At 45.9% G+C, this 27,930-nt stretch overlaps 1 protein-coding gene across 3 annotated transcripts in view; it reads left to right on the top strand.

Annotated features, from left to right (window-relative positions):
* The window catches only part of LOC140740048 (disintegrin and metalloproteinase domain-containing protein 10-like), a 710,477-nt gene that overhangs the window by 65,988 nt on the left and 616,559 nt on the right, over positions 1-27,930 (top strand). For all 3 annotated transcript variants that reach the window (XM_073068877.1, XM_073068876.1, XM_073068875.1), the window contains exons 5-6: positions 14,204-14,304; positions 26,126-26,245. In XM_073068877.1, the coding sequence (XP_072924978.1) occupies positions 14,204-14,304; positions 26,126-26,245 (221 nt within the window). The remainder of the gene's footprint in view (positions 1-14,203; positions 14,305-26,125; positions 26,246-27,930) is intronic.

Here is a 27,930-nt window from a genome sequence, read left to right as displayed (position 1 = left end):
AAGCTAACAGGTCTATAATTTACTTTTTGCTTCCTTGCCTCCTTCTTAAATAGTGGAGTGACATTTGCAATCTTCTAGTCCTCCAGAAGCAGGCCAGAATCTATCAACTTTTGAAAGATCATTGATAATGCCTCCACAATCTCCACTGCTACTTCCTTCAGAACAGGAGGGTGCATTCCACCTGTTCCAGGAGATTTATCTATCCTTAGACTATTCAGCTTCCCGAGTACTTTCTCTGTCATAATTGTGACTGCGCATATTTCTCTTCCCTGACACCCTTGAATGTCCGGTATATTGCTGAACTTTTCCTCAGTGAAGACTGATGCAAAGTACTCATTCAGTTCCTCCGCCATCTCCTTATCTCCCATTACAATTTCTCCAGCATCATTTTCTATCAGTCCTATATCTACTCTCACCTGTCTTTTAGTTCAGGGAGTTAGGTGCGAAGCTGAAGGGCAGGACCTCCAGGGTAACAATCTCAGGATTGCTACCTGTGCCACGTGTGAGTGAAGCAAGGAACAGAAGGATTAAACAGATTAATATGTGGCTGAGAGGATGGTGCAGGAGGGAGGGCTTCAGGTTTTTAGATAATTGGGCTTTGTTCCAGGGAAGGTGGGATCTGTTCCGACAGGACGGTTTACACCTGAACTGGAGCGGTACTAACATTCTTGCAGGAAAGTTTGCTAGTGCTGCTCGGGGGGGGTTAAACTAAATTTGCAGGGGGCAGGGATCCAGAATGTGAGAGAGGATAGCAAGATGAAGAATAAAGGACAGGTGGGGAGTACACGGTTCCAGAATATTAAGTGTGTAGTAGAGAAAGGTGAGGCGGAACAAGTGATAAGGAGGACACATGTACAGAGGGATGGTCTGATGGAACATGGAGTTAAATGTGCAGAAAGAATAACTAAATTTAGGAAGGACAACAAAATTCAAGGGGCGTATAGCCCAATGGGAGTTCGGGGAGCTGGGTTAAGCAGAATAGGCAGCGATTTAAACAGAGAGAGGAGAAATGGGCAAAAAATTCTGTATCTGAATGCATGGTGTCAGAAATAAGGCGGATGAGCTTGAAGCCCAGGTGCGAATGGGTAACTATGATGTTGTTGGGATAACGGAGACATGGCTGCAGGGAGATCAGACCTGAGAAATGAATGTACAAGGGTATACGTGCTATCGTAGGGACAGAAATGTGGGCAGAGGGGGTGGGTGGCCCTGTTGGTGAGGAATGAGATTCAGTCCTTTGCAAGGGGGGACATAGGATCAGGAGAAGTAGAGTCTGTGTGGATAGAACTGAGGAACAGTAAGGGCAAAAGGACCCTAATGGGTGTTGTCTACAGGCCCCCAAACAGTAGCATGGATATTGGGTGCAAGTTGAATAGGGAGTTAACATTGGCATGTGGCAAAGGTAATGTCGCAGTAGTTATGGGGGATTTCAACATGCAGGTGAACTGGGAGAATCAGGTTGGTGCAGGACCCCAGGATAGGGAGTTTGTAGAGTGCCTACGGGATGCATTCTTGGAACAGCTTGTACGAGAGCCGACCAGGGACAAGACTATTCTGGATTTAGTGTTATGTAATGAACAGGATTTGATAAGCGATCTTGAAGTAAAGGAGCCATTGGGAGGTAGTGACCATAATATGATAAGTTTTTATCTGCAATTTGAGAAGGATAAGGGCAGATCGGAGGTGTCAGTGTTGCAGTTGAACAAAGGAGACTATGGAGCCATGAGGGAGGAGCTGGCCAAAGTTAAATGGACAGATATCCTAGTAGAAAAGACAGTGGAACAGCAATGGCAGGTATTCTTGGGAATAATGCACACGGTGCAAAATCAGTTCATCCCCCAGAGAAGGAAGGATTCAAAGGGGGGAAAGGGGCCACAGTGGTTGACAAAGGAAGTCAGAGATTGCATAGCATTAAAAAAAAAGAAGTATGACAGAGCTAAGGTGAGTGGGAAGACAGATGATTGGGAAATTTTTAAGGAACAGCAGAACTTAACTAAAAAGGCAATACGGGGAGAAAAAATGAGGTACGAACGCAAGCTAGCCAGGAATATAAAGGAGAATAGTAAAAGCTTTTTTAGATATGTGACGAGAAATAAGGTAGTTAAGAACAATGTTGGGCCCTTGAAGAATGAATTGGGTGAAATTGTTATGGGAAACAGAGAAATGGCAGAAGAATTTAATAAGTACTTTAGATCTGTCTTCACTAGGGAAGACACAAGCAATCTCCCAGATGTATGGATGGGCCAAGGACATAGGGTAACAGAGGAAATGAAACAGATTGACATTAGGAAGGAAACGGTGATGAGTAAATTGATGGGACTGAAGGCTAACAAATCCCCAGGTCCAGATGGTCTACATCCTAGGGTACTAAAGGAGGTGGCTCTGGAAATTGCGGATGCATTGGTAATCATTTTCCAATGTTCCTTAGATTCAGGATCAGTTCCTGAGGATTGGAGAATGGCTAATGTTATCCCACTTTTTAAGAAAGGAGGGAGGGAGAAAACAGAGAACTATTGTCCTGTCAGCCTAACATCAGTAGTGGGGAAGATGCTAGAGTCCACTATTAAAGATGAAATAGTGGCATATCTAGATAGCAGTGATAGGATTGGGCCGAGCCAGCATGGATTTACCAAGGGCAAATCATGCTTGACTAATCTATTGGAGATTTTCGAGGATGTAACCAGGAAGTTAGACAAGGGAAATCCAGTGGATGTAGTGTACCTCAATTTTCAGAAGGCATTTGATAAGGTCCCACATAGGAGATTGGTGGGTAAAATCAGAGCTCATGGCATTGGGGGGAAGATATTGACATGGATAGAAAACTGGTTGGCAGATAGAAAGCAAAGGGTAGCGGTGAATGGGTGTTTCTCGGAATGGCAGGTGGTGACTAGCGGGGTGCCACAGGGCTCGGTATTGGGACCACAGCTGTTTACGATTTACATCAACGATTTAGATGGAGGCATTGAGAATAACATCAGCAAGTTTGCTGATGATACTAAGCTGGGTGGCAGTGTGACATGTGATGAGGATGTTAGGAGAATTCAGGGTGACTTGGATAGGCTGGGTGAGTGGGCAGATACGACAGATGACGTTTAATGTGAATAAGTGTGAGGTTATCCACTTTGGGAGTAAGAACAGGAAGGCAGATTATTATCTGAATGGTGTAGAGTTAGGTAAGGGAGAAATACAGAGATCTAGGAGTCCTTGTTCATCAGTCACTGAAGGTGAATGAGCAAGTGCAGCAGGCAGTGAAGAAGGCTAATGGAATGTTGGCCTTTATTACAAAGGGAATTGAGTACAAGAGCAAGGAAATCCTTTTGCATTTGTACAGGGCCCTGGTGAGACCACACCTGGAGTATTGTGTACAGTTTTGGTCTCCAGGGTTAAGGAAGGACATCCTGGCTGTAGAGGAAGTGCAGCATAGATTCACAAGGTTAATTCCTGGGATGTCCGGACTGTCTTACGCAGAGAGGTTAGAGAGACTGGGCTTGTACACGCTGGAATTAAGGAGATTGAGAGGGGATCTAATTGCAACATATAAGATTATTAAGGGATTGGACAAGATAGAGGCAGGAAATATGTTCCAGATGCTGGGAGAGTCCAGTACCAGAGGGCATGGTTTGAGAATAAGGGGTAGGTCATTTAGGACAGAGTTAAGGAAAAACTTCTTCTCCCAGAGAGTTGTGGGGGTGTGGAATGCACTGCCTCAGAAGGCAGTGGAGGCCAATTCTCTGGATGCTTTCAAGAAGGAGCTAGATAGGTATCTTATGGATAGGGGAATCAAAGGATATGGGGACAAGACAGGAACCGGGTATTGATAGTAGATGATCAGCCATGATCTCAGAATGGCGGTGCAGGCTCGAGGGGCCGAATGGTCTACTGTCTATTGTCTATTTATATACTTGAAAAAGCTTTTAGTATCCTCTTTGATATTATTTGCTAGCTTCCTTTCATAGTTCATCTTTTCCCTCTCAATGACCTTCTTAGTTTCCTTTTGTAAGCTTTTAAAAACTTCCCAATCCTCTGTCTTCCCACTAAGTTTTGCTTCCTTATATGCCCTCTGCTTTGCTTTTACTTTGGCTTTGACTTCTCTTGTCAGCCACGGTTGCATCCTTTTTCCATTCGAAAATTTCTGTTTCTTTGGAATATATCTGTCTTGCACCTTCCTCACTTCTCGCATAAACTCCAGCCATTGCTGCTCTGCCGTCCTTCCCGTTAGTGTCCCTTTCCAGTCAACCTTGACCAGTTCCTCTCTCATGCCACTGTAATTTCCTTTACTCCACTGAAATACCAACACATCGGATTTCGGCTTCTCTTTCTCAAATTTCACAGTGAACTCAATCATGTTGTGATCACTGCCTACTAAGGGTTCCCTCACTTCTATCTCTCTAAACACCTCTGGTTCATTACACAATACCCAATCCAGTAAAGACGATCCCCTAGTGGGCTCAACAACAAGCTGTTCTAAAAAGCCATCTTGTAGACATTCTACAAATTCTCTCTCTTGAGATCCAGTGCCGACCTGATTTTCCCAATCCACTCGCATGTTAAAATCCCCCACAATTGTCATAAGACTGCCCTTCTGACAAGCCTTTTCTATTTCCTGTTGTAATTTGTAGTCCACATCACTGCAGCTTTTTGGAGGCCTGTAGATAACTGCCATCAGGGTCCTTTTACCCCTGCAATTTCTTAGCTCAACCCATAAAAAGTCTGTACCTTCTGATCCTATGTCAACTCTTTCTAATGATTTAATATCATTTCTTACCATTAAAGCCACGCCACCCCTTCTACCTAACTGCCTATCCTTCTGATACACCGTGTATCCTTGGACGTTCAGCTCCCAGAGACATGCATCCTTTAGCCACGTCTCAGTGATGGCCACAATATCATACCTTCCAATCTGTGACTGTTCAACAAGACCATCCACCTTATTCCTTATGCTGTGTGCATTTAAGTATAACACCTTAAGTCCAGTATTTGGTACGTTTTGCATTGATTGCACTGCAACTCATCCCAATGGCTGCAAATTTGCTCCATTACCTGCCTGTCCTTCCTGACATCCTTACTGCTCACTACCTTAGGTCTATTTCTGTTTTCCCTCTCCTCCGCTCCATCATTCCAGTTCCCATCCCCCTGCCAAATTAGTTTAAACCCTCCCTTACAGCTCTATTAAACCTTCCCTCCAGGATATTGGTCCCTCTAGGTCATATTCTGCATGGAGGTCGGTCACCAGTGGAGTGCCTCAGGGATCTGTTCTGGGACCCTTACTCTTCGTGAATTTTATAAATGACCTGGATGAGGAATTGGAGGGATGGGTTAGTAAGTTTGCTGATGACACAAAGGTTGGAGGTGTTGTGGATAGTGTGGAGGGCTGACAGAGGTTACAGCCGGACATTGATAGGATGCAAAACTGGGCTGAGAAGTGGCAGATGGAGTTCAACCCAGATAAGTGTGAAATGGTTCATTTTTGTAGGTCAAATATGATGCCAGAATATAGTATTAATGGTAAGACTCTTGGCAGTGTGGAGCATCAGAGGGATCTTGGGGTCCAAGTCCATAAGATGCTCAAAGAAGCTGCGCAGGTTGACTCTGTGGTTAAGAAGGCATATGGTGTATTGGCCTTCATTAATTGTGGAATTGAATTTAGGAGCCAAGAGGTAATGTTGCAGCTATATAGGACCCTGGTCAGACCCCACTTGGAGTACTGTGCTCAGTTCTGGTCGCCTCACTATAAGAAGGATGTGGAAGCCATAGAAATGGTGCAGTGGAGATTTACAAGGACGTTGCCTGGTTTAGGGAGCATGCCTCATGAGAATAGGTTGGGTGAACTCGGCCTTTTCTCCTTGGAGCGATGGAGAATGAGAGGTGACCTGATAGAGGTGTATAAGAAGATGAGAGGCATTGATTGTGTTGATAGTCAGAGGCTTTTTCCCAGGGCTGAAATGGTTGCTACAAGAGGACAGGTTTAAGGTGATGGGGAGTAGGTACAGAGGAGATGTCAGGGGTAAGTTTTTTTACTCAAGAGAGTGATGAGTGCGTGGAATGGGCTGCCGGTAATGGTGGTGGAGGCGGATATGATAGGGTTTTTTAAGAGACTTTTGGATAGGTACACGGAGCTTAGAAAAATAGAGGGCTATAGGTAAGCCTAGTAATTTCTAAGGTAGGTATATGTTCGGCACAACTTTGTGGGCCGAAGGTTTTGTATTGTGCTGTAGGTCTTCTATGTCTCTGTGTTTTCTATCTATGGATTACAGGAGGAATGGAGACAGTCTAACTCCTATTGATATCAATGGATCTGAGATTGAGAGGGTGAACAGCTTTAAGTTCCTCGGCATACACATCACTGAGTATCTCATCTGGTCTGTCCATACCAGCTGGGTGGTGAAAAAAGCACAACAGAGCTTCTTTCTCCTCAGCCGGTTGAAGAAGTTTGGTATGGGCTTTCAAATCCTAAGGAATTTCTATAGGGGCACTATTGGGAGCATCTTGACTGGCTGCTTCATTGCCTGGTATGGGAACTGTACCTCGCTCAATCGCAGGACTCTGCAGATTGTGATGTAGACAGTCCAGCGCATCTGTAGATGTGAACTTCCCACCATTCAGGACAGTTACAAAGTCAGGTGTGTAAAGAGGGCCCAAAGGATTATTGGGGACCCAAGTCACTCCAACCACAAACTGTTCCAGCTGCTACCATCTGGGAAACAGTACCGCAACATTAAATCCAGGACCTACAAGCTCCAGGACAGCTTCTTCCTCCAGGCCATCAGCCTGATTAATTCATGGTGACACAGCTGTATTTCTATGTTATATTGACTGTCCAGTTGTACATACTATTTATTATAAATTACTATAAGTTACACATTGCACATTTAGATGGAGACATAATGTAAAGATTTTTACTCCTCATGTATATGAAGGATGTAGGAAATAAAGCCAATTCAATTCAATTCAAAAGAGTACAGTTGACATTTTAGTTGAGACCCTTCATGAGGACTGGAGAGAAAAAGATGAGCAGTAGAGTTAAAAGGCTGGGGGAAGGAAGGGAAAAACACAAGGTGATGGGTGAAACTGGGAGGGGGAGGGGTGAAGTTGAGAGCTGGGAAGTTGATCAGTGAAAGAGATACAGGGCTGGAGAAGAGGGAATCTAACAGGAGAGGACAGAAGGCCATGAAAGAAAGAAAAGGGGGGAGGAGCACCAGAGGGAGTCAATAGGCAAGCAAGGAGATAAAGTGAGAGAGGGAAAAGGGAATGGGGAATGGTGAAAGGGTGGGGTGGCCAGAAGTTCAAGAAATCAATGTTCACGCTGTCAGGTTGGAGGCTACCCAAACAGAATATAAGGTGTTGTTCCTTCAACCTGAGTGTGGCCACATCACAACAGTTGAGGAGGCCATGGATTGACATATCAGAATGGGAATGAGAAATGGATAGTTTGAAGTGTGTATATTTTAATGCTCTGAGTGTTATGAGTGAGGATGCTGAACTCAGACCATGGATCAGTACGTGGAACTATGATGTAGTGGCCATTATTGAAACTCGGTGGAAAGAGGGGTAGGAGAGAATCAGGTTTTCGAAGTTTTAGATCAGTTAATGCAAGGAGATAAAAGAGGGAGTGGAGTTGCTCTACTTATCAGGGACAATATCACAACTGCACTCAGAGGAGACATAATGAAGGGGTCAGACACTGAGCCAATTTGGGTGGAACTCAGCAATAGGAAGGGTACAATCAGACTGATGGATTGTACTACACACCCACTAATAGCCACCGGGACATTGAGGTGTGGATATGTAATCAGATTAAGGAAACGTGTAAAAGTAATTGGGTTGTTGTCATGGGGGATTTCAACTTCCCTAATATAAACTGGGATCTTCTTTTGCAAGGAGCTTAGATGGGGCTGAATTTGTTAACTGCATCCAGGAAGGTTTCTTGAATCAGTATATGGACAGTCGAACAAGAGGAGGAGCCATACTGAAGCTGGTGTTGGATAATGAGCCTGGCCTTTCAGTGGATGAACAGCTAGGGAACACTGACCACAACTTCTTAACTTACAGGATAGTTATTATAGATAAGGATAGGTATGGTCCTTGTGGGAGAGATTTAAATTGGAGAAGGGCAAATTATGAAGCCATTAGGCTGGAGCTAAGAAGCGTTAATTGGGAACACCTTTTCTCTGGCAAGACCACATCAGACATGCAGAGGGTGTTTAAAGATCAATTACACAGAGTACAGGAATGGTATGTTCCTGTTAGAAGGAAAGATGGGATGGAAAGATATCCAGAGAGGTGATGAATTTAGTCAAGAAGAAAAAGGAAAAGTATGTAAAGCTTCGGAAGTCAGGATCAAACAAAGCAGATGAGGAGTAAAAAGAAAATAGAAATGAACTAAAGAAGTTGAATTTGGAAAGCCAGGAGGGGTCATGAACAGTCCTTGGCAAGTAGGATTAAGGAGAATCCCAAGGCATTCTATACATACATCCAGCAAGAAGATACCTAGGGAGAGGGAGGGACTATTCAAGGATAAAGGGTGTAATAATTGCTTGGATGCTGTGAATGTGAGTGAGTTAATGAGTACTTTGCTTTGGTATTTACCAAGGAAAAGGACATAGAGGACCAAGAGATCAGGGCTGAGTGTATAAATATGTTAGGGTGGTTTGAGGTCAAGAAGGAGGAAGTATTGGGCTCCTAAGGAGTATTAAGGTGGATGAGACCCCAGGACGTGATGGGATTTACCCCAGGTTACTGAAGAAGGCAAGAGATGAAATCACTGGGTCTTTGACCAGTATCTGTGCATCCTCTCTAACCACTGGCAAGGTCCTGGAGGACTGGCAAGTGGCTAATAATGTATCTCTATTTAAGAAGGGAATAAGGGAAAATCCTGGGAACTATAGATCAGTGAGTCTCACATCAGTTGTAGGAAAATTGCTGGAGAAAATTCCAAGGGATAGGATATATTTGGAAGCCCATGAGCCAATTAAGGAGAACCAGCATGGCTTTGTGTGTGGCAGGTCATGCCTTACCAACTTGATAGAGTTTTTTGACAAGGTGACAAAAAAGATTAATGAGTGTAGGGCAATGGATGTTGTCTACATGGATTTTAGTAAGGCGTTTGACAAAGTCCCTCATGGATGGCTAATCCAGAAGATTAAGATGCATGGGGTCCACGGTGAATTGTCTGTAAGGATTCAGAACAGGCTTGCACAGAGATGACGGGGATGGTGGTTGAAGAGACTTATTCAAGCTAGAAGAGTGTAATTAGTGGAGTTCTGCAGGGATCTGTGCTAGGACCTCTGCTGTTTGTGATGTATATAAATGACCTAGATGAAAATGTAGATGGGTATGTTTGTAAACTTGCGGATAATACCAAAATTGAAGTTGAGGATAATGTTGAAGATTGGCAAAGAATAGAGCACAATATAGATCAGTTGCAGATATGGGCTGAGAAATGGCAGATGGAATTTAACCCAGATAAATGTGAGGTGTTGCACCTTGGCGGGGCAAATGCAAGGAGACTGTTAGTGGCAAGGTCCTTAACAGTGTTGCTGAGCAGAGATGGCTTGGGATCCAAGTTCATAGCACCTTGAAAGTGCATACACAGGTCGATAGGGTGGTTAAAAGGCTTATGGAATGCTTGCTTTTATTAGTCGAAGCATTGAGTTTAAAAGTCAGGAGATTATGTTGCAACTTTATAAAACTCTGGTTAGGCCACATTTGGAGTATTACGTAGAGTGTGGCTGCCCCACTGTAGGAAGGATGTTGAGACTTTAGAGAGGGTGCAAGATGTTTACCAGGATGCTGCCTGACTTAGAGTGCATGTGCATTCTTGAAAGGCTAGATAAACTTGCGTTGTTTTCTCTGTAGCTTCAGAGGCTGAGGGGAGATCAGATAGTGGTTTAAATGATTATGAAAGGCACAGATAGAGTGGACAGAGAGTATCTATTTCCCAGTGTTGCAATATGGAATACCAGAGGGAATGCATTGAAGATGGGAGGAGGTAGGTTTAAGGGGTATGTGAGAGGTAAGTTTTTAATTCAGAGAGTGGTGGATGCCTGGAGTGTGCTGCCTGGTATGGTAGGAGAGGCAAATGCATGAGAGGCTTTTAAGAGATGTTTGGATAGGCACATAGCTGAGTGGAAGGTGAAGGGATATGGACATGGTGTAGATAGGAGGGATTAATGTTTGAGTGTTTTTTGATTTGCTTTTTAGCTGGTTTAGCACAACAATGTGGGCTAAACATTATAGCCCATTCCTATAGTGTACACTCCTATGTCCTTTGCTTATACAGATCAAGTCATTACATAGTGCATTGAGGTAGAACACGGTAAAGCATTAACAACGTAGAATAAAGTGTAACACTTACAGTGAAGATGCAGTGCTGGTACATCAGGAGCAAGGTTGCAATGAGATAGACTGTGAGGTCAAGAGTACAATTTATTATACTAGGGAACTATTTAATAATCTTATAACAGCAGGGTAGAAGCTGTATTTGAACCAGGTGATTTGTGCTTGCAGGCTTTTGTATTTTCTTCCTGAAGGAAGAGGGGCGAAGAGAGAATGTGTGAGGCACCTTTAATTATAAACACAAGAAAGTCATCAGATGCTGGAAATCCAAACAACACACACACACTTACACACTTTGCACTTCTTCCCCCTCTCCCCACCTAATTGCTCTGGCTTCTCATATTTTATTCCAGTCCAGCTGAAGGCTCTCAGACAGAAATGTTGACTGTTTACGCTTTTCCATAGGTGCTGCCTGGCCTGCTGAGTTTCTCCAGGATTTTACCTTCAATTATACTGGCTACTTTACTAAAGCAGCAAGATGGATAGATGGAGTCCATGGAGGGGAATCTAGTTTCTCCGATGTGTTCAGCTGTGTCCACAACTCTGTATAGTTTCATGGAGTCACGTGCAGAAAAGTGGCCACACCAAGCCATTATTCATACAGATAGGATGCTTTCTGTGGTGCACTGATAAAAATTAGTAGAGTTCATTGTTTTGGCCTGCTGGGGAACTGGTGACCTTTCTTGGCTGTGTTGTCTTTCTTCCTGGACCAGGACAGGCTGATGTTGCCCCAGGAACCTGAAGCTCTCAAACACTCTCAACGTCAACACTGCTAATGTAGATGGAAGCATGTCCACCCCCTCCCCCTTTCTGAAGTTAACGAGCAGCTCCTTCGTTTCACTGACATTGAGGAAAGGTTATTGTCATGACACCATGTTACTAAGCTCTTTATCTCTTTCCTGTATTTTGACTCATTGTTATCTGAGATATGATCTATTACTGTGGTATGATCTGCAAACTCGAGCAGAATCTGGCCACTCAGTTTTGAGTGTACAAGGAGAAGGATGTTTAGGCTTTGAACCCTGCCTCTGTTTTGCATCTTGTTGGAGGATGGAGACTCCAAGGGAACACTGCATTTTGGGCTGGAGGTCAAAGATCTAGCCGAGAGGAGAGAACACTGCTGGTATATGACCCCTTCCACTGAGCTTGACACTCACGCAGAAAAAAGCCCCAGCCTAACAATGGTGGTATTTGTCAGTGGTTGCCACACAACCAGAAGTCTCTGTGTACTGAGTGAGCCGTGATCGGGGAGTGTACTGGCTGGATTTGACCGCCAGTAACCCCTGCTATTCACAACCAGGAGTCTCTGTGTACTGAGTGAGCCGTGATCGGGGAGTGTACTGGCTGGATTTGACCGCCAGTAACCCCTGCTATTCACAACCAGGAGTCTCTGTGTACTGAGTGAGCCGTGATCGGGGAGTGTACTGGCTGGATTTGACCGCCAGTAACCCCTGCTATTCACAACCAGGAGTCTCTGTGTACTGAGTGAGCCGTGATCGGGGAGTGTACTGGCTGGATTTGACCGCCAGTAACCCCTGCTATTCACAATCACTCACAGCCTGTGGCTCAGCTCCCAACACCAGCACTCACACAGTTCACCTCTCTCTAGCTCCTTCCTCCCTCACCTATAAATTGCTTATTTCTGCAGTCAGTTTTTAACGTGTGACTTTACTTATTCGGAGAATTATATCCAAGATATCTTTGATATTATCAGGACAGGTTATATCTGAAAGATAGACACGCCTGGAGAGTGACTGGCAGTCAGAAAGTTGGGATGTTTGATGTGGCAAGCTGTGACCTGCATTGTACCCCAGTGCTGCAAGGAAGTAGATTCAATGGCAGCTTTAATAAAACACTGGAAGAGGAAAATGCACAGTGTAATTGGACGTGAGTGGGGAATGGAACTAGTTGGAAGAACTGTAAAAGAAACTCAGCAAGGGCAGAGTGCAAAAGAGCCCAAACAGTGCAGCAGAGTCCTGGAGCTTCTGCAGAAAGGCAGCTGATGGGGCAGGGTGAGGTGAGGGAGTATTGGACAAGGGGTCAATGAACTGTGAAAACCTTGGAGCTGCCTTCACAGGGATCCTCGGGATTGGCCGGTCCTATCCGCATGGTAGTCAGGTGCCTCTCTGCCATTGGACGAGAGGAGTGAGCTGGTTGGCAGGGCCTACAAGTTGCATTTTTAATTCTGAATGAACAAGTCAGTACACAGTGCAAGTATTTGCGAGTAGTGAGCTGCCATCGAATTAATTCTCCATGGAATGGCACTGAATTCCATTACCTAGCAACCACACAGGACCACAGGGCCTTTAACTCTTTGTTTGCTGCAGTGCCCCTGTGCTCTCACACCTTGGGAGTGGAGAGGAGGGGATGTGGGTGTGAGGTAGAGAGGAAAGGGTCTGCCACCAACCCCTATCCTAGTAATTATTAACCAAACACGCTGTACAATTGTACCGTTCAGTGAACCAGGACCCACTGCTTTGTGTGTGGCTGGGTGATCACTTCAGTGGGAACAAGGTTTTCCCCTCTCTGGTTGGGTGAGACTAGAACTAGAGATTATAGTTTAGGATGAAAGGTGAAATATCTGAGGGTGAGTTTCTTCACTTGGAGGATGGTATGAGTGTGGAACGAGGTGGCAGCAGAAGTGGTGGATGCAGGTTTAACTGCAACATTTAAGCTACAATAGACATGGGTGAGAGGGATTTGAAGGGTAATGCATGGACTAGATGGGCCAAACAGCCTTTTCTGTGCCACAGTGCTCTATAACTCTAAGTGCCTTCACACTGCCCTGCTGGATGTAGCCCTCTCCAGACTGGGAGAGTCTGTGCTTCACGTTGTAGCCCTCCCCAGACTGGGAGAGTCTGTGCTTCACTTTGTAGCCCTCCCCAGACTGGGAGAGTCTGCTTCATGTTGTAGCCACCCCGGACTGGGAGAGTCTGTGCTGGCCGCTGACTGAAGTCTGGTGCCGTGATGGCTGAAAGTTTAGGAAATCACAAGTTCATGCTCTGCGTCAGAGGCCTGAGTCTATAATGCTGGAGGAACTCATCAGGTTAGCCGGCATCTATGGAAGAGAATAAACAGTTGACGTTTCAGGCCAAGACCCTTCTTCAGGGCTGGTAAAGGGACAGAAACCAGAATAAGAAGGTGAGGGGAGGGGTAAGAGCACAGGCTGGCTGGTCAGGACAGGTCACTTTTCAGAAGTGATCCAGTGGCTTTCAGGCCGATAGAAACATCACCAGGCAAATTAGTAGAGCAGAGGCTTCATTGCTGAGACCCACATTCAGCGACTCAGAAACAGCTTCTTCCAGCCCGCCATCAGATTTATGAACCCCTGGACATTAACGTGTTATTCCTTGCATTATTTATCTTTGCACTGTGCTGCTGCCCCAAAACAAAAGAAATTATGTCATATATGTCAGTGATAATAAACCTGATTCTGTTTCTGCATTGCTTCATTTGCACAATTTGTTGAATTGTAGACTCACACAGCATAGAACAGGCCATTCAGCCGCATTAATATTGATCCGACACCATTCTGTGGGGAGAAACCGGATCACCTGGGGTTACAGGGAGAACGTACAAACACTTATGTATAATCTGTGTGAACCACTAGAGCGAGTGAGACCTATAGTTGTGTGTGGAGGACAGAGAGAGAGCCAGACCTGCAGAGGAGGGCAGCTGAGAATCAGTGACTGATTTCATCCATGTCCAGTCTAAACCTAAAAGGCAGCTGTGGAAAAACCCAAAGGTGTGTGTGTCAGCAACGTGTGGTTTTCAGTTTCTGTACAGGTTCACTTGTTTATCCAGAGAGTCACAGAGCGTGTCCCATTGCTACAGCTGGATTATTTAATCTGATCTCTTCTCGTTTCAGACCCCTCCCACCTGCAAGCCCGCGAGCCAAGCTGTCTGAGTCAGCCCATGCTTGGGCTGTCACCACTTGGCCTACAAGATTTCCAGGAACCATTGATGCAGGTTAAGTAATTCTGAGAGTTGGCTCCCCTGGGTTGCTGGAGAACTGGCCAGTGGCCTGTGCAGGAAGCACGTTAATGCTGAGAGTGGAGTGCATGTTTATTCAGTTAAACTGCCATTCAGCAAAAGTACCTCACTGGAAGATGGTGCAAGTCACCAGATTCGTTAATTAAATAACTGTGGAATAAAATTGAATGCTGACCATGAACCACTGGATTGTCAGAAAGCCATCTCATTCACTTAGCTGCTGCCCCTGTGCATTCCATAAGACCACAAACAAGTGGTCACCAACCATTTTAAGCCCAAGATCCCCTACCTCAGCCTTAATGAAAGGCAAGATCGACCCCAGATCAGTTACACCATGCATGTGCACCGGGGCAGAAAAGACCGGAAGTAAAATCCCGTAACTCGGAAGTAGAAATAATGTATAAACGCCAGGGGTACTCACCTTTTTTTGCACCGTGGACCGGTTTAATATAGACAATAGTCTTGTGGACTGGCCGACGGTGGGGGGGGGGGGGGGGTGTTAAACACAACTGGCATACAGCGATACCTGAAGCAGATTCCTTATGTCCAGTCTATTCCACAAGTTAGTTTTTGTGGCTCTCGGCACTTAGCTTCTGTCCCGCTTGCCTACATTTTTTCCGCTGAAAAAACTCAACGGGTTTGTCTAAGTGCAGGGTGCTTGGACTCAGGGTACTGAAGCAGTTTTGAGGGCTTCATTGCCTCATTAAACAGCCTCCGGGCCTGAACTCCAGCCTCCCGCCCACCCACCGCCAGACACCTTGGCCAGGTGCGGCTGGTCGTGGGTGGGGTGAGAGGACAAGGTCAGGGCTGGAGGTTCCTGTGCTGGGGCCGCGGCGGTCGCAGTCCGTAGAGAATGACCGACCGAGCGAGGAGTGCGACAGGGCGCACGTCCGTCCCCCCTTGTATGATCTATTGGCCGACAAAAGTTTGGCTGGAGGGATGACTTTCAGTAGATCGCAGCGAGGTAGCTGCTCTGCTACTTACGAAACCCTGAGCCCGAATTAGGTCATCTGCGAATATTTTAGCACCGGATTCCCCACGAACATTCAGTGTGGTAAACGGGTTTAGAGGCGGCGCCCATCTGTCCACGCTCCAGGCCAGGAGCATTGGCACTTCTCGGCAGCTGCGCAAAGCTAACCAGTGATCCCTGGCGCGAGGGTATCACTGCGTTTAGGTGACTGATGACCTCGCGTGTGTTCAAGTTCAACAGTGGGCGTGACAGGGAATGAGGAAAGGTGTGGCTGACTCGTATCGTTTCCTTGGGGACCACTGTGTAGTGCGGGGGAGCTACTGGCATGCGCACTGGGCAGAAAGAACGGAACTAAAACCCCGCGACCCGGAAACAATCTCTCAACAGTATTTGTGTATTTATTTTTCATTTTTTTTTGGGATGTACTGGGAAAGTCTCAAAGATCGACCAGTCAATCGCGATCAACGGGTTGGCGACCACTACCCTAAACCGTAGCAGCAGAGTTAGGCCATTTGTCCCATTGATCGAGGCTGATTTATTTTCTCTCTTAACTTAGTTTCCCTGTCTTCTCCCCATAATCTTTGACAGTCTTACTATTCACGAACTTATCAACTTCCACTTTAAATATACCCAATGACTTGGCCTCCACACCATCTGTGGCAATGAATTCCATAGATTCATCACCCTCTGGCTAAAAAAGAACATCCCCCTCATTTCTGTTCTAATGGGACGACCTTCTATTCTGACCTGTGCCTTTTGGTTATAGGCTATTGGAAACATACACACTGACTATGCCTTTCAATATTTGGTACATTCAACTTTTACTTGTCCTCTGTTATGGCAGGTAGAAACTATAACTTTTTCACCAACAAGAGAAAATCTGCAGATGCTAGCAATCTGAGCAACACAAAATGCTGGAGGAACTCAGCAGGCCAGGCAACATCTCTAGAAAAAAGTACAGTCAATGTTTTGGGCCAAATCCCTTCAGCAGGACTGGAGTAAAAAAGTTGAGGAGTAGATTTGAAAGGGGGGGGGGAGGGGAGAAAGAAACGCCAGGCGATAAGTGAAACTTGGACAGGGAGGAATGAAGCAAATAGCTAGGCAGTTGATTGGTGAGAAGACAGAAGGCCCTGGAAGAAACAACTGGGGTTGGGGAGGAACACCAGAGGGAGGTGATGGGTGGGCAAGGAGAGAAGGTGAGAGGGACAAGGAGATGGGAAATGGTGAAGGGGCGGGGTGGAGCATTACTGGAAGTTTGAGAAATCAATATTCATGCCATCAGGTTGGAGACTACCCAGACGGAATATAAAGTGTTGTTCCTCCTACCTAAGTATGGTAGGGGAGTCCAGGACAAGAGGGCATGACTTCAGGACTGAAGTTCGTCCATTTAGAACAGAGATGTGGAGAAATTACTTCATGAGTGGCTGTGGAAGCCAAGTCATTGGGTGCATTTAAGGCAGAGATAGATAGATTCTTGATTAGCCAGGGCATCAAAGAGTATGGGGAGAAAGCAGGGGAGTGGGGATGACTGGATCATGAATGGCGGAGCAGATGATAGGCCAAATGGCCTACCATCTGCTCCTATATCTTATGGTCTTATGGTCTTATCCCGACAGTGGAGGAGGCGATGGATGGACATATCAGAATGGGAATGAGAAGCGGAATTAAAATGGATGGCTACTGGGAGATACCACTTGTTCTGGTGGACAGAGCGTAGATGTTTGGTGAAGTGGTCTCCCAGTCTACGTCAGGTCTTACCGGTATGCAGAAGGCCACACCAGGAGCACTAAACAGAGTAAATGACCCCAACACACTCACAGGAATTGGTTGTTGACTTCAGGAGGAGTAGCGGATCGCACGAGCCCATCTACATCGGTGGTGCGCAGGTGGAACAGGTCAAAAGCTTTAAATTCCTTGGGGTGAATATCACAAATGACCTGACTTGGTCTAACCAAGCAGAGTCCACCGCCAAGAAGGCCCACCAGTGCCTTTACTTCCTGAGAAAGCTGAAGAAATTTGGCCTGTCCCCTAAAACCCTCACTAATTTTTATAGATGCACCGTAGAAAGCATTCTTCTAGGGTGCATCACAACTTGGTATGGAAATTGTCCTGTCCAAGACTGGAAGAAGCTGCAGAAGATCATGAACCTAGCCCAGCACATCACACAAACCCATCTTCCATCCTTGGACTCACTTTACACCACACTCTGCTGGAGCAGTGCTGCCAAGATAATCAAGGACACGACCCTCCCAGCCAACACACTTTTTGTCCCTCTTCCCTCCGGGAGAAGGTGTGATAGTTCAGTCCGAAGTCCATGGTCTGGTCCGTGGACTCCGGACTCCAGGTTTTCCGGCGGTCCCTTGCTGCGGTTGGACTTAACTAGAAACACCTGAGGCTCATGTTGTAATTAGGAATATAAATAGCCCTGGCATTGAGTGTGGTTGGGGGTTGTCTTGTTAAGCTACTCATGCCACAGATGGCTAGAATGGTCTCTCATCCTTGGGGCTGTGTTGGAGAACCATGGCTTCTGGGAGCCTTGCTGGTAGTAGTTGGAGCGGTCATTGTGGTAGGGATTCAGCTGTTTCCTAGGCCAGCTGGGTGACTGTCAGCCACTCTGAGCTAGGTGGGGATCCGGTTGTTTCCGTAGCCAGCCAAGGCTGCTGGCTGTAACGTCTACTTGGAGCTACCCAGATGCAGAGGTAGAACTGTCTGTCATTCCCTGGTGTTTGTCTCTTCCTGTCCTTGCCCTGTGGGGTAAGTCTGGCTGTTCTGCTGTTGCCCTGCGGGGGGATCTGTCTTGTCTTGTCTTTGTCTCCGTTGGGTAGGTCAGGCTGTTCTGCCGTTACCCGATGGATGGTCCTGCCCCACCTTGGTGTGGAGTTATAGAAGAGTCCTGGCTCTATGTCTGTGTACCATCCTGTCTCATGTCAGTGTCCTGTCAAAGATGAGTCCTGGCTTGTTGGAGGATAAGTCCTGGCTCCATGTTGATGTACAGTTCCTAGTCTGCCCCTAGCTCCAGCCTCTGAGTTCCTCCAGCCTCGCCCCAAGCCTGCAGCCTCCAGCCTCGCCCCAAGCCTGCAGCCTCGACCCTCAAGCCTCGACCCAAGCCTGCAGCCTCCAGCCTCGCCCCAAGCCTGCAGCCTCGACCCTCAAGCCTCGACCCAAGCCTCAAGGCCCTAGCTAAGCCTCGTCACATCCTCGCCTGGGTTTGGGGGTCCGAGCCCAAGGCAAGACCCAGGTTCTGGGTCCTTGTCCAGTCTCGGGCTCAGAGTCCACCCCAGGCTCCTTGTTCCCAGTCCCTCGTCCTGCCTAGTTCCTAGTACTACAGTGTCTGCGTCCTGCATTTGGGTCCTGATTCAACACCGGACTTATGACAGAAGGTTCAGGAGCTTGAAGATTCGTATGGCCAGATTTGGGAACAGCTTCTTTCCAGCTGTGATAAGACTTCTGAACAGATCCTGACCCAGATCTGGGCCGTACCTTCCAAATATCCGGACCTGTCTCTCAGTTTCTTTTTGCACTACCTTACTTTCCCTTTTCTATTTTCTATTTATGATATATAATTTAAATTTTTATTATATTTACTTTGATTTGTACTCCAGGGAGTGTGAAGCGCAGAATCAGATATCACTATGATAATTGTATGCTCTAGTATCAATTGTTTGGTGACAATAAAGTCATTAAAAGTAAGTAAAAAGGGTGAGGTGTTGCCTCACCTGGAAGGACTGTTTGAGGACCTGAATAGTAGTGAGAGAGGAGGTGTAGTGACAGGTGAAGCTCTTGTTCTGCTTGTAAGGATAAATGCAAGGAGGGTGATCAGTGGAGAGGGACAAATGGACAAGGGACTCGCGTAGGGAGTGATCCTTGTGGAAAGCAGAAAGTGAGGGGATCCAGATGGAGGTGGCGGAAGAATCAGAGAATAATGTTTAGGACGTGGAAATTGGTGTGGTGGTAGGTGAGGACAAATAGATCCCTATCCCTGGTAGCACAGTAGGAGGATGGGGTAAGAGCCGATGTATGTGAAATGGAAGAGATGTGGTTGACAGCAGCATTGATGGTGGAGGAAGGGAATCCCCTTTCTTTGAATAAGGAGGACATCTCCTTCATTCTACAATGTAACTATAACTACTTTATAGTTGTGACCTATAGCAGGTAAAGATTATAAATTAAGACAAAGATAAAGGCACTGGAACACCCAACACCAGCTCACAACTTTGATAGTCCGAAGTCCTTTTAGGAGCACCAGGACACTGGCACCTAAACTGGGAGCAATGTTGGTCATATGGGTCAAATATCCAGACGTGTTCACTGAATCAAGCTTGACATAGCAGGTGGTAGACTCCTCCGCCACAGTCCCTGGGTCAACCTGCCCCACTGGTTGGTCACATTCCCAAATGTGGACAGCTAGGAGCCCTCAACATCAATTGTAGACTCCATTGAAACCCTTTCCTGGCTTCACCTCCTGAAATCTGGACCCCACTGCCTGGCATGGCTGGTGAAGCAGTGACTCTCTCACTACTTCAGACTGAGGTTGGTGGGAGGTGAGGGGCCAGGTGCTGGAAAATGAGATCAGTGTGCATGGGTGCTGATGGTCAGCATCGTGATGTACTGATCCAAATTCCATCATGGGTGCTGATGGTCAGAACTGTAATATACTCCAAATTCCATCATGGGTGCTGATGGTCAGAACTGTAATATACTCCAAATTCCATCATGGGTGCTGATGGTCAGCACCGTGATGTACTGATCCAAATTCCATCATGGGTACTGATGGTCAGAACTGTAATATACTCCAAATTCCATCATGGGTGCTGATGGTCAGCACCGTGATGTACTGATCCAAATTCCATCATGGGTACTGATGGTCAGCATCGTGATGTACTGATCCAAATTCCATCATGGGTACTGATGGTCAGAACTGTAATATACTCCAAATTCCATCATGGGTGCTGATGGTCAGCACCGTGATGTACTGATCCAAATTCCATCATGGGTACTGATGGTCAGCATCGTGATGTACTGATCCAAATTCCATCATGGGTGCTGATGGTCAGCACTGTGATGTATTCCAAATTCCATCATGGGTGCTGATGGTCAGCACTGTGATGTATTCCAAATTCCATCATGGGTGCTGATGGTCAGAATCGTGATGTACTGATCCAAATTCAATCATGGGTGCTGATGGTCAGCACTGTGATGTACTGATCCAAATTCCATCATGGGTGCTGATGGTCAGCACTGTGATATACTGATCCAAATTCCATCATGGGTGCTGATGGTCAGCACTGTGACGTATTCCAAATTCCATCATGGGTGCTGATGGTCAGAATCGTGATGTACTGATCCAAATTCAATCATGGGTGCTGATGGTCAGCACCTTGATGTACTGATCCAAATTCCATCATGGGTGCTGATGGTCAGCATCGTGATGTACTGATCCAAATTCCATCATGGGTGCTGATGGTCAGCATCGTGATGTACTGATCCAAATTCAATCATGGGTGCTGATGGTCAGCATCGTGATGTACTGATCCAAATTCCATCATGGGTGCTGATGGTCAGCACTGTGATGTACTGATCCAAATTCCATCATGGGTGCTGATGGTCAGCATCGTGATGTACTGATCCAAATTCCATCATGGGTGCTGATGTTCAGCACTGTGATGTACTGATCCAAATTCCATCATGGGTGCTGATGGTCAGCACTGTGATGTATTCCAAATTCCATCATGGGTGCTGATGGTCAGAATTGTGATGTACTGATCCAAATTCAATCATGGGTGCTGATGGTCAGCACTGTGATGTACTGATCCAAATTCCATCATGGGTGCTGATGGTCAGCACTGTGACGTATTCCAAATTCCATCATGGGTGCTGATGGTCAGAATCGTGATGTACTGATCCAAATTCAATCATGGGTGCTGATGGTCAGCACTGTGATATACTGATCCAAATTCCATCATGGGTGCTGATGGTCAGCACTGTGATGTATTCCAAATTCCATCATGGGTGCTGATGGTCAGAATCGTGATGTACTGATCCAAATTCCATCATGGGTGCTGATGGTCAGCACTGTGATGTATTCCAAATTCCATCATGGGTGCTGATGGTCAGAATCGTGATGTACTGATCCAAATTCAATCATGGGTGCTGATGGTCAGCACTGTGATATACTGATCCAAATTCCATCATGGGTGCTGATGGTCAGCATTGTGATGTACTCCAAATTCCATCATGGGTGCTGATGGTCAGCATTGTGATGTACTGATCCAAATTCCATCATGGGTGCTGATGGTCAGCACTGTGATGTATTCCAAATTCCATCATGGGTGCTGATGGTCAGAATCGTGATGTACTGATCCAAATTCAATCATGGGTGCTGATGGTCAGCACTGTGATGTACTGATCCAAATTCAATCATGGATGCTGATGGTCAGCACCGTGATGTACTGATCCAAATTCCATCATGGGTGCTGATGGTCAGCATCGTGATGTACTGATCCAAATTCAATCATGGGTGCTGATGGTCAGCACTGTGATGTACTGATCCAAATTCCATCATGGGTGCTGATGGTCAGCATCGTGATGTACTGATCCAAATTCCATCATGGGTGCTGATGTTCAGCACTGTGATGTACTGATCCAAATTCCATCATGGGTGCTGATGGTCAGCACTGTGATGTATTTCAAATTCCATCATGGGTGCTGATGGTCAGAATTGTGATGTACTGATCCAAATTCAATCATGGGTGCTGATGGTCAGCACTGTGATGTACTGATCCAAATTCCATCATGGGTGCTGATGGTCAGCACTGTGATATACTGATCCAAATTCCATCATGGGTGCTGATGGTCAGCACTGTGACGTATTCCAAATTCCATCATGGGTGCTGATGGTCAGCACTGTGATGTACTCCAAATTCCATCATGGGTGCTGATGGTCAGCATTGTGATGTTCTGATCCAAATTCCATCATGGGTGCTGATGGTCAGCACTGTGATGTACTGATCCAAATTCCATCATGGGTGCTGATGGTCAGCACCATGATGTACTGATCCAAATTCCATGACTAGCATCCACAGGCTCAACCCAACCCAAATCACACACATTCTCAATTAGTGAGCCTTCCTTCTGGTTAAGATGATGCTGATCTGCATTCTCCTTTAAGTTTGTAGGAATGTTTTTTGAGACAGAGAAAGGAGTTAAGCGTCAGGTTAGGACTTAGGGATAGTGATGTGCAGGAGTTAGGGGACAGATTTGGTTTCAGGGCCAAGGATGTGGAGGAATTAGAGGTCATACCATGGCTTTGCACTTAAGGCAGCAATGTGGATAGATGATGAATGCCAAGTTGGTGGCTCCTGGAGTCAGATAACTATGCGAGCAGGAAACACAAGGAGACATGAGGGCTGATGAGTCAGTGAACCCAGAGATTGAGCCCAGAGTTCAGGGTCTGGGAGGTTGATTCTAAAGACTGACACCCAAAGGTCAATTGGAAGTCTAGAATTTGAAACTTGATGGCCAATACTGGAGAGTAGAGGCTGGTGGCCTGTCCAGGGGTCATAGGACTGTCTGTGGGTGTGTGGGAGGGAGGAAAGGGGATTGTTTTGTTGTTCAAACACGAGGAAATCTGCAGATGCTGGAAATACAAGCAACACCCACAAAATGCTGGTGGAACACAGCAGGCCAGGCAGCATCTATAGGAAGAAGTACAGTCAATGTTTCGGGCCGAGCCCTTCGTCAGGAGTAACTAAAAGAAAAGATAGTAAGAGATTTTAAAGTGGGAGGGGGAGGGGGAAATCCAAAATGATAGGAGAAGACGGAGGGGGCGGGGTGAAGCTAATAGCTAGAAAGGTGATTGGCAAAAGGGATGCAGAGCTGGAGAAGGGAAAGGATCATTGGACAAGAGGCCTAGGGAGGAAAAGAAGGGGGTGGGGAGCACTAGAGGGAGATGGAGAACAGGCAAAGAGTGAGTGTGAGAGGGGCAGAGAGAGAAAAAGAGAGAAAAAAAGGGGGGGAGAGAGAGAGAGAGAGAGAGAGGAATAAATAAATAAATAAATAAATAAATAAGGGATGGGGTAAGAAGGGGAGGAGGGGCATTAATGGAAGTTAGAGAAATCAATGTTCATGCCATCAGGTTGGAGGCTACCCAGACAGAATATAAGGTGTTGTTCCTCCAACCTGAGATGAAGCCACATTCAGGTTGGCCACACTTCAGTTAGTCCTGACGAAGGGTCTTGGCTCGATACATCGACTGTACTTCTTCCTATAGATGCTGCCTGGCCTGCTGCGTTCCACCAGTATTTTGTGTGTGTTGCTTGTTTTGTTGTTGTTGTCACGTCCTGTGTTGTTCTGCCAGTCGTTGTGGGCTTGCTCAGTTGGCACTGAAAGGTGTGGCGACATTTGTCGACTGCCCCCAGCACATTCTCAGGTGTGTTAACACAAATGTCACAGTTCATGGTATGTTTTGATGTACACATGATAAATAAATCTGAATCAGAATCTGTTGCTGGGGTTGAACCTGGAACCCTTCCCTAACAAAACTCTGGGAGCACCTTCACCACAAGGAAATAGTGGTTCAAAAAGGGCCATACTATCTTTTCAAGGGATGAACAGCAGCATTGCCAGCGGTGTCCATTGCCTTAACAAATAAAGAAAGAAATTGTTGGTGAGACACTAATTACTGAGCTGGCACACCACTTGCTGTTCCCTCACATGGGATATGATGACACTGGACAGGATGCAGGTTAACAGTACATAGATGTTTCTAGATGTTACCAGGAATTATCAGATGTTATCAGTGCTGTAAATTGTAGTTCCAAGGACAGATTCATGGTATACAAAATCTTCACCTTGGCTGAGATTTGTGGACACAGATTACATGAAACAATGGGAGATTTTAAAGGGAATTTCAAAATACTTTTATTATCAAAGAATATATAAATTATACAACCTTGAGATTTGTTTGCTTACAAGTGCCATGTTGGAGAAACCCAAAAGAACCCAATTTTAAAAATACAATAAAGACCAACATCCGATTCACAGAGAAAGGGAGGGAAAAAACAAATCATGTGAACATCAGAGGCGAGCAACAGCTTTCTGAACCAAAATGAGTCCTTAGATCCAAACCGCAGAGCAGCCTGGAGTAGGCCCAAAGCTCAGTATCAGTTCATCGCATTAGTGGGCACAAGGCACAGGAGCCAGGAGCAGACTTCATAACCTCAGTGCCATGGAACAAGGAGTCCCCGTCGTGGGAGAGTGAGCGAAACCCCTCCGATCCTCACGCCCTGTCTTTCTGGTATATTTGGGCCTGCGTAAAAATTGTCCAGACAGTGTATCATACCTTTGCACTAGGACCCGAGGACCATTGCAGAAGAAGTCTCTGGGACTAGAACACGCTGCCCAGTGACTCACTCTGGCCCCAGATTACCCCGCCCAGCCTGAAGCCACTCTTGATATCTCCAAATCAGCTCGGCACCTGGAATGATCCATCCTTGCACCCAGGCTAGTTCTACGGAACTCCTCTACCTTGACTTCTGCTCTCATAATGGCTCACTCCACCTGCGTCGATTCTGCAACTGCTCATCCCTCAAATTCGCTTCACCTTCATTTGCCTCTTCATTGTTTGTGGTGATAATTTGCCACAACTTACTTCAGAAAAGGTGTTATTCGTAATGCTTAGTCGAATGTCTTGCCTTTTGAACTACTGGTGATTTGTCACACATGTTCAATAGCGCCATCTTAAAACACAGTTAATGAAAAGCTTTCCATTTGCCAGGGTTTGTGGTAGGGTGTTGGAGGCAGGAAACCTCATTGCACTCAGACAGGGCCTGAATGAGCTGTTGTCCCTGTAAACTAAGGTGTTGATGCCAACCTGTACATATCCTTAGAGAGGCCATCACCCTCCTTCCCTATCCGTCCTTGGTGTCCAATGTCCACTATTTATGTCCTATGGTCCTCTGTTCTCTCTTTTTAGTTTCCTTCTCCTTCAGCCCTTCACCTCTTCCACTTATCGCTTCAGAGCTTCTCACATCATCCCACCTCCCCCACCCACCCACCTTCCTCCTCACCTGTTTTCACCCATCACCTGCCAGCTTGTACTCCTTCCCCTCCGCCACCTTCTTACTCAGGCTTCTTGTCCCTTCCTTTCCAGTCCTGATGAAGGATCTCAGCCTGAAGCATCATCTGTTTATTCCCCTGCATAGATACTGGCTGGCCTGCTGAGTTCCTGCAGCATTTGTGTGTTGTTTCAGATTTCCACATAAAAAAGAAACATACATGGAAACATAGAAATCTACAGCACATTACAAGCCCTTTGGCCCACAATCTTGTGCCGACCATCTAACCTACTCTAGAAACTGCCTAGAACTTCCCTAGCGCATAGCTCTCTATTTTTCTAAGCTCCATGTACCTATCTAAGAGGTTCTTAAAAGACCCTGTTGTATCTGCCTCCACCACCATTGTAGGTAGCCCATTCCACATACTCACCACTCTCTGTGTGAAAAACTTACCCCGACATCCCCTCAGTACCTATTTCCAAGCACCTTAAAACTATGTCCCCTTGTGTTAGCCATTTCAGCCCTGGGAAAAAGCCTCTGGCTATCCACGCAATCAATGCCTCTCATCATCTTATACACCTCTATCAGGTCATGTTTCATCTTCCATTGCTCTAAGAAGAAAAGGCCAAGTTCACTCAACCTGTTCTCATAAGGCATTCTCATTGGCAGAATCGTGTGTCCTTTTTTCTGCCCTGTTTTCTAGATTGTGTCCACAGATTTATTCAAACAAAGTGTTCTACCTTCTCCTGATTTATCCTTTGTTTCACTGCAGTTCCTGCGTTCCAGAGTGAAGCAAAGTGTTGACTATTCTCGGACAACCTGCCTGCTGCATCTGTATGCTGACTACCTTTATTTCCGGCACCTGGGCAGCAATGAAAGCATCACAGCTCAGGTACAGCTCAAATCCACACCACACCTTCCTACGTAAAACACAGGCGTCCCAACACACCATTGCAACCTGTTACTTTGGTGGTATGCTTGATATTCGCTTTCCTACAACAAGATTATTAATTAGTCCTCTCTCAATTCACAGTGCTGGATATAGGGTAGCAAACCGATCTAGAAATCCTTCTTGTACCTATTCCACAAATTCATGTTGAGTGTTGTTAGGACTAGTTTGATTTGCCTGGTTGGGTAAATGAAGACTTCCACAGTTGCCCTTGTTAGACGTGCTTTAAATTTCCATTTATCAAGGGCTATAGACAACTCCCACCTGTCCTCTGCTCTCTACTGATGAGCTCCATCGAATGCTACAGCATGACCTGGTGATCCTTCCTAACATCTGTACAGATGTTATCCCTACTAAATGGGTTATCCCACCTCCTTTCCCTCTTTCTATCCTTTTGGAATGTCTAATACCCTGGAATTTTAACTCTCCTGACTTGCCCTGTAACCATACATCTGAACTGTGAACATGCCCACTGGCGATTATTTGTTTTCTTGATTCATGCAGCTCATTGTGAACCTTTATGGGCACCTTTAAGTTTAGCCTCATAATGTTTTCTGGACTCTGTGCCCAATTTACTTTGTTTCTGTGGAATGTTTTTACAACTACATTTCCTTACGTCACTGCTCTCCTCTTTCAGCTGTGTTTTCCCTCCTTGTTGATTCTCCCTGTTGCTTTCCTCTCCCACTTAACTCACACAGGCCCACTGTGCCAGAATTAATCCCAAAATCCTAAGGTTCTAAAGCCTTCCCTTACACCTAAACTCTCCAGCTACAATCACTTCTCTCCTTCCACTGCACTGGTTGGCACCAGAGTTTACAGCCTTGAACCTTCTTCCTTGCTCTCAAAATTCTATTTACAGGATCCTGTCTTGCTCTTATTTCTCAGGCTGACCCATAAAGCCCTCAGTTCTCTAGCTACTGGTTCCATCTGGATGCTGAGAAAAAGGGCCCAGACCTAGCACCAATCTCATCGACTGCACATACCACTCATTGTTGTAAGACTACCTACAACAGGCACCTCATCACACATCGACTCCCCAAAACCCTTCAGTTCACTGGGAGGATGAGCAATTTGGGACTGTAATCAGGTTTATTATCACTGACATTTACGAAATTTATTGTTTTATGGCAACAGTATAATGCAAACAGATAAATATCTATAAATTCCAAAATTAAATAAATAGGGCTAAAAAGGAATAATATGAGCGTTCATGGGTTCAAGAACTGTTAATAGATGAGGTAGCAGAGTGGAAGAGGCTGTTTCTGAATGACTGAGTATGGGAGTACCTCCTTCCCCATGGTAGTAATGCAAAGTGGGCATATCATGGATGGGAGAGGTTTGCTGATGGATACCTCCCTCTTGAAGAACTACCTTCTGAAGAGGTTCTTGATGGTTGGGAAGTTTGTACCCCTTCATAGAGTTGTGTGATTAGAGACCTCGGCGAGGATGATTGGGAAGTTTGTGTGATGAGGGATCTCGGCGAGGATGATTGGGAAGTTTGTGTGATGAGGGATCTCGGCGAGGATGATTGGGAAGTTTGTGTGATGAGGGACCTCGGTGAGGATGATTGGGAAGTTTGTGTGATGAGGGACCTCGGCAAGGATGGTTGGGAAGTTTGTGTGATTAGA

Source organism: Hemitrygon akajei, chromosome 16 (genome assembly GCF_048418815.1).
Source record: "Hemitrygon akajei chromosome 16, sHemAka1.3, whole genome shotgun sequence".
Classification (NCBI taxonomy): Eukaryota; Metazoa; Chordata; class Chondrichthyes; order Myliobatiformes; family Dasyatidae; genus Hemitrygon; species Hemitrygon akajei.
This window is presented reverse-complemented; position numbering and strand designations above follow the sequence as displayed.